General features: G+C 46.1%; 1 protein-coding gene across 2 annotated transcripts in view; it reads right to left on the bottom strand.

Moving 5' to 3' along the window:
* Window positions 1-699: 699 nt before the first annotated feature.
* Window positions 700-13,706, bottom strand: part of Mrps27 (mitochondrial ribosomal protein S27) — a 69,634-nt gene continuing 56,627 nt past the window's right edge. For both annotated transcript variants that reach the window (XM_076927271.1, XM_076927272.1), the window contains 4 exons: window positions 9,069-9,171; window positions 6,133-6,275; window positions 3,843-4,013; window positions 700-1,561 (listed from right to left, as the gene is read on the bottom strand). In XM_076927271.1, the coding sequence (XP_076783386.1) occupies window positions 1,322-1,561; window positions 3,843-4,013; window positions 6,133-6,275; window positions 9,069-9,171 (657 nt within the window). In that variant the 3' untranslated portion in view covers window positions 700-1,321. The remainder of the gene's footprint in view (window positions 1,562-3,842; window positions 4,014-6,132; window positions 6,276-9,068; window positions 9,172-13,706) is intronic.

The raw sequence follows: 13,706 nt of genomic DNA, 5'->3' as shown, positions 1-13,706 counted from the left end.
GTGCTTGATCACATGTGGGCGGGATGTACGTGGACAGGAAGTATATCAGGATGTATGCTTGTCCCTGATTGGACCTGATGGGAAATGCAGTGGCCTTGTGGGTATGCCTCTATAAGCCTTAGCAAAATGTGACTTGCTATTTTCTAGGAACTCCGGAATGGTTCTGGCCAGAGCCCAATATCTTGGCTAGTATGAAAGATTACTTCAAATTTGGCTCAAAAATTGTGGAACTCAGGTTTAACACCATCCTCTCTTCCTTTTCTCCTTTAATAGAAATGTCTGCTCTAAAGTTGTCTATGTGTGCACATACACACATACCAAGGCTCATTTACACATTTGACAATGTGTGGAAAGTTATCCTGATATGCTGAAGTCAGGGGATAAGGGTTTCCCACCCTGGGCCAAGTTTCTCCCCCAAAAGCTTTTACATTATGTAAGTGTCACTGTGGATACGTATAATCAGAAATCTAGTGAGCTTTTGGTTTGGAGACCTGTGCTGGACTTCTCCCAAAGGGGAAAGAAGAGGGCAGGACATGATGGGAAAGAGGTAGTGGGACTGTGTGAGCATGCAGGGCCAGATCACCAGGATATTAGTTTTGCACTCGTGAGGGGGACTATGGGCACAAGGTCTCAGGTGTAAGGGTTCTTGAGGTGACCAGAGTGCCAAGGAATGCCACAAAATCACACTATGCAATAGGCCACATGGGAAAGATTTATTGGGAGGCAGGTATCAAAAGGCTGCCTCTGAGCAGGGATGGGAAGCAGGCAGTCCATGAAGCTGCAAGCTTTATAAAGGCTTACTATATGGTGCATATGCACAGGGAGAATATGAGACCAGCGTTAACAGTGGAAACGTGTCACATTTGACGGCTGGTCATGCTGCGTCACTGGACGTGGGCTAAAGGAGCACCTGGCTCTGGAATGTGGGTGGGTCTCAGTTTACCAACATCAGGACCTGAAGCCCGATGCTCCATGTACATGGGCAGGAAATCATTCAAACACCTGTGCTACAGACCCGATTCTTCAGCTACAGCCTCCCGTCATGCTCACCCACTATTTCCAGTCTGTGCCCAGGGCTCCACTGTAAGCCTTGAGAGCCCCTATAAGAGATTTAGCTGGTGGCTTCAGCCCAACCCTTTGCCACTTTCTTAGTTCCTTGGCCCTTGACATCTAGATGGGCAGACAGTGTCCTGGCATGTCTTGGCATACAGCACATCTTGGTTTTTGGGCTATGCACAGCTTCCTGTAAGAAGAGAAGAACTGGACAGCAGAGGCCGAGCCCCATCCTGTCCTGGCGGATGCTGGGATAGCCTGGGGCACTTTAGGCTGTGTTCTCTACGGAGCTCAGAGCCTGGTACTCTTGCTTTGCCTTCTCCCTCTGTTCCTGTTCCCTCTGGATCAACTGCATCCGCTCCAGGTGCCACTCACGAAGTTTCTGCTCGTAAGTGGCCAGGTCCTCGGCCTCACAGGCGGGGAGTTTTTCATTTACAAGCTGGGTGGTCAGAGTCAAAAGACTTTCGGACTCAACTCTGTTCAGCTCCTGCAGTTTAGACCGAGAGGCCTGTTGGAAACAAAGGGAAAACAAAAGGTAAAAGACAGGCAGGAGAAAAGAGGACAGTGAGAACAACGGAGTCCTCCACTCAACAACTGTGCCATCTGCTTGCAGGAAAAGGTGCCTTACACCTCTCCTCCAGGTGCAGCTGCCCCTTGCTGGTTCCCCAGCTCAGCTGTTAAACCAAGATGCGCACAGTGCAGCCCAGTACACAAGATCACCAGCTTGACTCACAAAACGCACCTGCCCCTCTACTCCCTGCTTCACTCATGTTCAGTTCTTATTTAAGCCACAAGGTCTCTCTCCACTCAGGCCCGCTCCTAACTGAGTAGTGAGGATGCAATCAAGATGGCAGCCTGGACTTTGGAACCCTGCCTTTTCATTTAAGTGACTTCCCCTGGTTCCTTTAAACAGATGGAAATCATTTCAGGGATTTCTCACTAATGCTAAACAGCTTTCTGGAGTGACTGAACATTGCAGGCCTCCACCTGCTGTGCTCCCCACAGGTCAGCCCTTACCTCCACCTGCTGTGCTCCCCCACAGGTCAGCCCTTACCTCCTGCCTGCTTACAGCTCCATCTGAGATGGCAGCCTGGTAGGTCAGTGTAGGATTCCGGAATACGGACTAAAAGCATTAATCTATTTAAGTGCTTCAAGATGCGGCTCACCAGAGAGCAACATTTAGGGCCCCAGCTGCAGCTGAGCTGCACATGTGTTCTCACCCCGAGGTGACTTAGTGTACAGGATAAAATCTGGTCAGGCAGAATGGCGAAAGGGGGACAGACCGATGAGATCCAAGGAGCAGACTGAGGTCTGATTATAAAAACAGACCTAAACAGATTACCTCAGACTAATGAAAATCAAGCAACAGGAAGAATATGTAACCTGGAAATGATTTCTTTCTGACATAATTTTCCAGGTAGTCTGAGGCCAAAGAGATACCCAGGGAATCTCAACTGTGAGGCCGTTGACTTTTGTCCAAATCCCAACTCAGTGCTGTGTCCTGTAAACGGAGACTCTCCCACCCAGGCCTCCTGTGAGGGTGAAGGAAATGGGGGAGGGAGGTTGCAGCTGCTAACATAGCTAAGGTCACAGATCACAGGCTACAAACATTCATTTCTGTTCTCTCTTGAATGCTCAGAAAGTGTCCTGTGGAAGTATGAGGGCTGCAAGTTAGTGAAGGCCGGGTTTCCATCCTCTGAGATGCAACAGACAAAAAAAAAAAAAAAAAAAAAAAAAAAAAAAAAGAGTCAAAAGTCAAAAACCAATCAAAACTGTGTATACAAATGTAAAAAAGCCAGTCAAAACTGCCAGCTGCCAGTGGCCCAGCAGCCTTAGGCAGCATGAGTGTGGTGATGTTTTCTTCTTCTTCAAGCTGTGTACACTGACAGGCAAAGTTAGGAGAAAGGACTGTGTATCAATTCTCTACTCTGCTTTGTTCTTGGGGTATGATAGGAACATTACTCTTTTTCTTCTGAGTTTCAAATTACAGGAGAGAAGCTAAGCAATGGCTTCCCGTACAGAAGAAGTACTGGGAAGAAGTACAGAAGAAGTTGCCTAAAATGCAATGGGATCCTGTTATAAGGATGCCTGCCATTGCTGGTTCAGAAGAACCAGACTTACAGTAAGAGTCCAGTTCTCCTACCTGCCGTGAAAAGGTACAGAGGAGCGGCTGGTGTGGGTGGGAAAGTCTCCTGCTCCTATAATGACGTCATAACCTGAAAGTACTTCCTTCTTTTTGTATTAAGGACAAGAAACAAAGCAGAGAGCAGGCTCATGGATTTTCTTCCCTGACTCTGACAGCAGTGCATTTGGGACAGAGCTCAGCGCCCGCCCGTGTGAGGGCTCAGTGCTGTTCTGGAAACCTGTCCACAGGCAGTTGTGTCTCTAATGGCCCTGCTGAATAGCACAACGCTGTCAGGTACGAGCCATAAGCCATGCCTGACTCTTATCTCTGCTGTAAGTGTGACTGATGTCTGTCTAACTGAGTGTCCAACCCAGCACATTTGGTATACTGCAGAGAAATGACCGGCCACTTTCCACTGAGTGGGAATCAGGCTGTTGTTAACAGAAGGCTTCATCTACCCATCATGCACCAATGAGGGACCACTGGGGATGCCATGCTGCCCCAGGGAACAGAACCGTGATTGACCAGCTCAAGCATGAAATCATAAAAGTCCCACTGGTTTCTTGAAAGGCCATGGCCTGTGGGAAACAATACAACCGCAATTCTTGATGTGAGTTTGTGTGAGACTGATTCAGGAAATGGCTCCATTTTGACTAAGAATCACCTGGAACCGCTCCAGGTATCGGGGAAGTTTGGACTGTTCTGGTTCCTCAATGTCAAGCTGCTCCACCAGGTTGGCTGAGCCCAAGCTGTCTTCACCTTCCTGGGGCTGTGTCTCTGAAGCCTGGCCATCTGGGGACGTCACCACCTTCAGGACTTCATCCAGCACATCGAGCTACAGGGCACAAGAGCGTCAGGATGACATCATCTGTTATAGTCTGGACTTTGTGCAGGCCAGAGACAAAGAAACAAGGGGGACCCCCAAGACTGAAGATGATGTTGAGGGGATAGCTAGGGGTTACTGAATGGCAGTTCATGCATGAAGTGCTAGGTTCAAATCCTCATGCTGCACACAAGGAAAAAGAAACAAACATAAGGATTACATTTTTATAACTGAGCAACGCCCTCACCAGTTTTCAGTATAAAACAGAAGCTACAAACCTTAGCTAAGGATGGATCACCTGTATGAATGAATCAGCACAATGGTAAAGTAGGTTTGTTTTTAATTAACCAGGTAGGAACCCAGGAATTATGTTTGATGGGCTTTAAAGGACCTCTCTCACTTTCATGTCTTTCTTTGGAGTCAGCCAGGAATTGGGACAAAGGGAAAGAAAGACCACCACAGACCACAGACAACAAAAGGCTACTCTGAAAGCACATTAAAGCTGCTGCATATTGGCAAGGCCCCCCCCAGAGCAAGATCCCAGCTCACAGAGTAGCTATAAATTAGAGGTCAGCCTAATCCACATAAGCTGCTGGCCACGGCCAGAGATGCACACAGAAAATTCACTTTAATGAGGTGGTTGTGTGACTTAAATAGTAAGCAACTGCAAACATGGGGGTTCCTTCTTTTCGTTCTCTTCCTCGTCCACTGTGTGGTACAGCTCCCGTAACTCATGCAGGGTTGGTCACCAGAGGTGGGAAGGGAACAGCAGCAAGGCCTGCATGAGCAGCCCACCAGTGTCACAGCAGAACGAAGCACCTACAGGGCTGCAAGGCCTAGCTGCTTCTGACCTTCACACACAGACTGGGTATACAGCACATTCTTAGTGACATCCCAATCACATTCCTATACATTAGAATAAAGACAACGTAAAGTTGGCGAAATGAGAAGGAATGTATCCCCAGCAAAGGATTTATGTATCATTTTGTGGGTTTATTTTTCAGTCACCAGCACTGAATATCAGCTTCGAAGTGTGTGTCCCTTGGTTACAATGACTGGGAAAGAACATTAATGACATCAGTCGGTGTCAGCATAATGTGCCATGGTAGGCACTGGATTGACTACCTCATGATGAAATGAAAGCTGAGGGGTGAGCCTCGGCTTTCAGGGTCAAGGCCACACAAAAGAGCAGCTCCAAGGCAACCTTTCATTCTGATAAGACCACATCTGGGCCTGTCTCTGGACAGAACAGTGGGGATGGGAGGGACCACTTCGACTCCATGTTGGGTGGAAGGCCCGCTGTGTTTCCTAGTCTAAGCTCAGTCTAGTGAACTGTGTCAAAGTGCTTAGGTGACTATGAAATGAACTTTGGCACGGGGGGGGGGGGGAGGATAATGAAACAGGCAAACAAAACACCTTGAATATTGACAGAACCATGTGACATGGATTCAGTATTACACATGTACTAAAGGGCAGTCCAATGGGAAGAAAGTAAGATGGCATCTTCTCTGGTACCCAGATCCTGTGTGGCAAGATGAGGAGTGAGAGGTGTTTGTGTGTGTCTGCATGTGGGCATCAACTTTATAGTCTAGGTTAGCTAGCCAGCTTCCAGCGGTTCACATCTCCCTGCTTCCCATCCTGCCATTACTGGACGGTAACTGCACTCTGTGCCTGGCTTTGTAAGTAGGTCTGGGGATCTGAACTCCGGTACTTGAGCTTGTGAGGCAGATACTTTACCAACAGCCAAGGATAATAAAGAAAATTGCTATGTAGTCTCTCTGTACTACATGAGGGATAAATCCATTAAAATTATTCAAGTTTTCTATTATACCGCCATAAATTCCTTTTGGATGGGGGAGGTGGTGAAGAGGGTGGTATTTATTGATCTGAGCTTGAATTTCAAGGGAGCAGACAGTTTTCTTCTTACATAATGAGGTATGAATCAACAATAATCTTATTTTCCATTGCCTTTTTGACAGCAACATTGAAAATGCTTGTGGTTTCTTTTCATCCTTTTAAACTGAATAAATACCAATTCTGTACAAATGCAGAAAGCAGGGGAAGGAGGAGGACAATGGAAACAAATTCAAACCACCCAGCCGACCCACTGAGTGGGGGTGGAAAAACATACCGATTCTCTACACAGCTTGAGATCTTCAGGGGAGGAGGCCACCCTTTCCATCACTTGAAGGGCTCTGTCGAGGTAGCCTGGTGTCCATATCAGAGGCATGCCACGGTAGACAGCCTGAAGCCCATGCTGCAGCTCTACCTTCCCTGTGGCCAAAAAAGCAACAGAGACTCCTCAGCTATGTCTCCCCACTGTGTCTGCAGCCAAAGGCTTGGAAGGTACCAGCAAACAGCAGCCTAGACCAGGACCCTCACCATGCACACATTAAATAGAATCCTAGTGAATTTGCTTTATGCGTTTCATCTGGCTGGAGATTCACCAGGGCCCATGATATATTGGGCAGAGAAATTTTGAGAGTCTGAGAGAGCTGTTCTTACAGAAGGCTACCCTTAAGACAGAAGAAAATGATACTACGTATGTTTCAAGGCCAAAACCTTGACCAGAAAAAGCAATGTCACAACTTTCCTACTCTGAGAACCCGTGACTATGTATGTGATGAGTTTCCTACTCTGAGAACCCGTGACTATGTATGTGATGACTTTCCTACTCTGAGAACCCGTGACTATGTATGTGATGACTTTCCTACTCTGAGAACCCGTGACTATGTATGTGATGACTTTCCTACTCTGAGAACCCATGACTATGTATGTGATGACTTTCCCGGACAGGAATGTCTGACTTGTTTTGAAAAGTGTCAAGCATCCAATCTATTTTCTTTATGAAAACAGAAAAGGAACCACCCCTGCCCTCTCACTCTCTTGAGTGTTATCAGTTCTTACATCAGAGTCCTAGCTACCTTCGAGGTCACACAGCCTGATATTCCCCTGGGTTGCTCAAACTGCCATGCAAGCTATGGCAGGGCAGCAGAGCCCTCTTAGCTGATGAGCAAAGTCACCTTGAGTGGCTCGTTCTAAGTCTGTCTCCACTCATCTTTCCTGGAAAGGAGGATTGGGGAAGCTGTAGGAGCTTTGTACCAGCAGACAAAGCTTATCAGGAGATGGCTAATATTAGATCTTTAAGGTGCTTGGGCTGGACAGGGATCATTCTGGGCTGCTGGCCTGAGGTGAGTGACGCTGAAGCAGGGGCAGAGATGGAGTGTCTGATGGCATGACTGTCTACCACAAGCGACCAGGGCATCTACTCATAAACAATAGTCAAGGACATTTTCTTAGCCTCACCAGCTTTCTGAAGGATCTGTGCAATACGGCAGTCCTGAACACTAATCTGAACACAAAAGGGGAAAATGCAAATCAGTGTCTAAAGCAGGGAGTAAATAAGCAAAATGTGGTTTTAAATAAGAGCCACAGGTGGGGCGTCTGTCATGCACCTGCAAGCATGGCACCCAGGGAACGGAGATGGGAAGAGTTTGAGGCTACCCTGGGCTATAGCCAGAACTTGTCTCTAAAGGTCAAAAGCCAAGGCTGGGGTTATAGCTCAGGTGGTAAAGGCCTTGCCTCGGATCCAGGGTTCAATTCACAGCATCACACAAAGCAGGAATGCCTGTAATTCTAGCACTTAAGAGGCAGAGGCTGGAGGATCAGAAGTTCCTCTGTGTACATAATGAACTCACAGCCAGTTGGGGATGCCTAAAACTTTGTCTCAACCAACCTACAGACCAACAAGCCAAAAATCTCAAACAAACTTGCAATGAAAAAATGACAACAGGAGCTGGAGAGATGGCTCAGTGGTTAAGAGCACTGACTGCTCTTCCAGAGGTCCTGAGTTCAATTCCCAGCAGCCACATGGTGGCTCACAACCATCTGCAATGGGTTCTGATATCCTCCTTCTGGTGAAAACAGTGACAGTGTATTCACATACATAAAATAAATAAAATCTTAAAAAAAAAAAAAAAGACAACAGAACCCTCAAATCAAACAACAAAAAGAGTGAACACTCCTGTGTGAGTTTGCTAGCCAGTCTGACAAACTGACATACTAAGACAAACTAAGGTCTCTCAGTAGTTTATATTAGAATCAGCATCCAAGAATCCAAACTATATTTTGTTGGCAAAGATCGGCTTCAATAGCAAAGAACTATCCCTCAGAAAGACGGGCAGGAGCAGGGAGCAAGGAAAAGGCACTTTCCTGGAGGCCTGGCTTCTGAGAGAAGCGGGACAGCAGTAAAATAACACACATCTGACAAATCACTGCAGTCAGGAGGATGCTTTGCCCAGACCAGGTGCTCAGGCTGCTCCTCCACACAGCTCCACTTCCAAAGCAGTGGGCACTAAAGCCACCATTCCTCCTAGACTGTCCAGTCACATGGGACCAACAGGTGACTGACCTCTCTTCCCTCACCTGGAAACAAAGCCAAAGACACAGATGGTAGTTGGCTAATACTGGGACAGTATTGGGTAGCAACCCTGATAGATTACCAGAAGTTTACATATGCCATCCCTTCCTCACACTGATCAAAAGTAAGTTTTTATTACAGTTAACGGAGCCACTTCTGAGCTGGTTGGTGGTGACAGGTCTAATGACATCCCTTGACATCCCTGGAAGGCTGAGCTCCGAGGAGGAGGACTGAAAAGAACCCAGACTACGGAAGCTGTAATTGTCTAATGCCCTATACAAGGAAAGAGCTGCAGCCCTTTTCCCGTGGTCTCTGCCCTAAGAAGCTAGAGATGGTCTGCAGCTGCAACTGTGCCCAGGGAGCGAGGCTCTGTGGTATTACAGGCACAGGTCGCCTGGTCAGTGAGGCTCCGCGGTATTACAGGCACAGGTCGCCTGGTCAGCGAGGCTCCGGGGTATTACAGGCACAGATCGCCTGGTCATGCTTCATGCACAACTGGAAGGCCTCTGAGTGCTATTTTGTTGTCTATACATGTATGTCATAACTGGGAGTTCACTAGTACATGAAGTTTTAATTTTATTTTGAGACCAAAGGGTGTGCCACATCATTCCACAGAGACCAGTATGAACAAGGCTCACTGAGCTTACCGAGGAGAGCACAGCCGTACAGTTGGGAACTCAAGCCCACTGTGTTCCTTTGTTTTAGGCCAGCAAGCAATAGGGACGAACCAAAGTCTCTTTCTTCTTCCCACTGCAACAGAATACAGCAGATTAATGTCTAGCAAAGCCATAGATATTTCATGTAAAATATGTTTTTTTAAATGACACCAAACAGCATGTATTAAGATTATGAAATAACAGATTGTGTAGAAGTTATCCCGATTCTATAAATAAAAATTATTTATATTAAAAAAAAATCAGAACAGAAATGCCCTTTATATAACTAAGGACTCCTAGGTGGTGAAATCGCAAAATGGTTTTGATTTTCTCCACTGTGCTTCTTGTGATTTTCTGTATTTTGGTAATGAGCCAGAGCCTTTTACAGTCAGAAAGGAGAAGAGAATAGAGTACTCCTGACCCACACTGACCGGAGAGAGGTCACAGAGGCCCGCAGGCTGTCAGTGTTATGTTTATGCTGCTCCAGAGGGAGGGAGAGCACTAACAGCACAGCAGACATAAGACTTCTTCACAGGGTTAAAGTAAGCACCATCATTAAGTTGCTTTTAGATAGATCTGTGCCTCTTAAAAACAAACCAGGCAATCAGAAACACTTAGTCACTGTGTTTTTCAACCTAGGGTGTAAAACTGCATGTCAATAAAATTGAAGCCTTTTGAGGAGACATGAAAAAAAAAAAAAAAAAATAAGGCAAAGCCACAAGCCTCACTGGGCCTGCCACACACCAGTGACAAATGTGACTGACTGGGGCAGTCCCTGGAAGGCTGAGCTCCGAGGAGGAGGACTGAAAAGAACCCAGACTACGGAAGCTGTAATTGTCTAATGCCCTATACAAGGAAAGAGCTGCAGCCCTTTTCCCGTGGTCTCTGCCCTAAGAAGCTAGAGATGGTCTGCAGCTGCAACTGTGCCCAGGGAGCGAGGCTCTGCGGTATTACAGGCACAGATCGCCTGGTCATGCTTCATGCAGCACAGGCACCAGTTCTTGGGATTTCTCTACATTTAGGCAAATAATGGATTTTTTTCCTAGAAAAGGAAACTCCATGGTGCTTCCACAGCATGGATAAGAAAGAGCTTCTAATTAAGGACCTGGTCACTTTTCTGACAAAACCATTCTAGCTTTTGGGCATGTTCTGGAGAGCAAACGCAGGGCTTTATGCCTGCTAATGACCAATAAACTACATCCTGAAAAGGTGACATTCAAATCTAGGAAGTTTATATCTCCCACCAATAGCCTGAAAAGTAGGTCTGATGCAGAATGAATAAGAAGTCTGACTTATTTTTCTTACACTTACTTCTTTTTCGATTTAATTTTGTTTTTTGAGAAAAATTTTATTATGTAGTTCTGGCTAGCATGCAACTTGCTATGTAGACCAGGCTGGCTGGCTTCAAATATTTATTTATTTAGTGTGTGTGTGTGTGTGTGTGTGTGTGTGTGTGTGTGTGTGAGAGAGAGAGAGAGAGAGAGAAAGAGAGAGAGAGAGAGAGAGAGAGAGAGAGAGAGAGAGAGGGAGGGTGGGGGAGAGGACAATGCATACAAGTCAGTTCTCTCCTCACACCATGTGGATTCATGGATTCTAGGGTCCCAACTCAGGTCATCAGGTTTGAGGGCAAGAATCCTATTCACTGAGCCATCTCACTGTCTGAAACCTTGTTTTTCCCCTCTAGAGAAAACATGAGCTACAGTATCAGGATGCACTGGGGACTAAAAGCTGAATAAACTGCAAATATACAAGCAGCTGCTGTCTGTGGCATGCTGGGAGCAGTCACTGTTCACAGGGACTGAGATGACACAGGTGAACAACACTAATCTGAAAACCCCAAATGTCCCAAACTCTAAAACTTTGACATGACACTGCTAGCAGGAAATGCCACATCATGTGAGATGCTCTGTGTATAAATTAAGCACAATACTTAACCATCACTCTTAGGGCATGTCTGAAGTATACATAAAACACGAATCATGTTGTGTTTACACTTGACTTTGTCTCCAATATCTCACTGTGCAAATATTCCACGATTAAAAAAAATTCTGAACTCCAAAACACTTTTGGTCCTAAGCACTTCAAAGGAGACCCGACTGGTAGTGTGGGCTAGGTCAGATGCCACTCTGGCTTCCCACTCTTTCTCTACAGATATAAAATGAACTACTCACTGCTCTGATGTCATTAAATTCAACAACCCTGCCTTATCCCCGTCTTACTCCTTTTCCTAGGCCAGTTTTCATGGTTTGTGCGGTCCAATAAATTCCAAACTTTCTTTCTTGAACATTGCTAACACAAATTTGTGTGTGTGTATTTAACATAGTATGCTGACACACGTATATGATACTGCCTTCCACTCGCTTTCTCTCCAGTTCATTTGTACAAATTACATATGGATACATCAGCTCCAAAACTGTCCTGATTGAGAAATCTTTGGATTGCCTCAAAGTATCTGAGTTTACAACATGGTCAGAGCCAAGTTAGCCATTCATTTCCTCACAAAAGCCTCTTTTCCCAGAGTTCCTTTTGCTGGGAACTCTGATAGTTGAGCCCTACCTCTCTGACTCTCTAGTTCTTCTTCCCCTGATGTTTACCATCCCACAAATCCAGGGGGATTCTAGTTCCACCTCACCAAGACTGTTAGACTATCATCAGCTCCTCTCAGACTCCACGAGTCTCTAAGCTGGTCTGACCACAGCTAACCTGCCGTGCTCCGATCTCTGTCCAACCTTACAGCTGAGGACGACTTTAAGATACAAATCTGATTATAAGCTTCCTCTCCCCCCACCCCCAATTTAAAATTTAGATAATTCACTATTTTTAGGATGATAGCAAAATGGCCTATGTTCTGCACTCTTACCTTACGCCCACGGCCTCAGGCATTCTCTATGTTGTGGGGCATCAGCCATCACGATCATGGTATCTCCCTTGTCGGTTAAGTACCTGTGACTCGGTCCATCTTCCTTCAGCCTAGTCTCCTCTACGAACCTGGGTCTCACTATGTTGCCCTGGTAATAAGTCTCCAGTGCTGGGAACTCAAGCAATCCCCCTGTCTCAGCCTCTCCATGAGCATAGAAATGTGCCCAGTCTCTTTCAGCACCTTCTTGTTGTTTACCACGTTCTTTTCTGCCGGTTGGACATATGCATTTCCTTTCTAAGTAGTTAACAACTTTACCTTTCAGGTATTAACCTTGCAAACAGCCCTTTAGGCATTTCCTCTGTGCAGTCACTTTATGTTTAAAATACAAAGACAGCTCTTTTAGAGCTTTTCATGTTATAGCTGCATGCTTGTTTTGCCTACATGTGTGCATGTGGACCACGTGCATGCCTGAGGTCTGTGGAGGTCAAAGCAGGTATCTGATGCTCTGAAACTAGAGTTTTAGACTGTTGCGAGTCACCACATGGCTGCCAGGATCTGAACCTCGGTCCTCTGCAAGGGCAACAGGTAATCTTCAGCGTGAAGCCATCTCTCTAGCCCCCTGTTGTGTTTTAAAGTGCTAGACTGTAAGTAGAAATGTGTTTACTATTAAATATGTAGTATTTGGCAACAGAATGAGTAAGTGGGTTCAATATATATTAATAGCTTAAATGCAATATGTCACAGTTAGGTGACTACATACACTTGCTGTACCATAGGCCATGCCACCGAGTAAAGCACAGCATCTCAGGTTTTCAGGATATGCAATATGTCACAGTTAGGTGACTACATATACTTGCTGTACCATAGGCCATGCCACCGAGTAAAGCACAGCATCTCAGGTTTTCAGGATATGCAATATGTCACAGTTAGGTGACTACATATACTTGCTGTACCATAGGCCATGCCACCGAGTAAAGCACAGCATCTCAGGTTTTCAGGATGTGGGTTGGACTGGGTGATATTTCAGCAACTATCCAAACTGAGATTTTCAGACCTGGTACCGAATTAAGGGCAGATCACAGGCCTCAATGCCTGGCATCACCTGTTAGTGCCATGGTTATTCTGTAATACCTCTATGCCTCTGTCTTCCTATCTCTGTAGAGTTATTGGGAAGAGTAAAGGCATGACTGTGTTTACAACCCAGGAACACAGTGTAGTGGAGAGCAAGTGCTAAAGTGCTATCTGAATATCAGTTACCACCGTTCTCACCGCTGTTTTCTCAGGACAGCAGTGAGCCATCAGTCAATGTCCTACTCAAAGCAAGCCAAAAACTTGGCATGCTGCGCATTCTAGAACACAGCTGGCGTGGAGCAACTGCAGGAAAACCCTGACACACACACACACACACACACACACACACGGTCAGAATTAAATACGCTAGCTCATGGTCAACACTGGCTGCCCACCTGCTCTTTTAGCATGCCATGTCTGGCTCTCGGTGATTATTAATGACTCATTTCTGAATTGCCTGAGGTCACCTGACCTGGCTCAAGTTTCAAATTGTGCAAAAGGGGCTAGGGTTGTAGCTCAGTGGTAAAATGCTGCCCTAGCATGCAAGAGGACCTGGGTTCAGCCCCCAATATCCAAACAAAAATGGCCCCCAACCACCACCCTGACAAATGCACATAAGGGCTTTTACTTGGGAAGTGCCCAGTACCACTGTTAGAAACCAGAAACGAACCACACTGAACGAATGCTCATTTCTGGTG

Source organism: Arvicanthis niloticus, chromosome 29 (genome assembly GCF_011762505.2).
Source record: "Arvicanthis niloticus isolate mArvNil1 chromosome 29, mArvNil1.pat.X, whole genome shotgun sequence".
NCBI lineage: Eukaryota > Metazoa > Chordata > Mammalia > Rodentia > Muridae > Arvicanthis > Arvicanthis niloticus.
The sequence above is the reverse complement of the archived record's forward strand: the minus strand, read 5'-3'. Positions and strand labels throughout refer to the sequence as shown.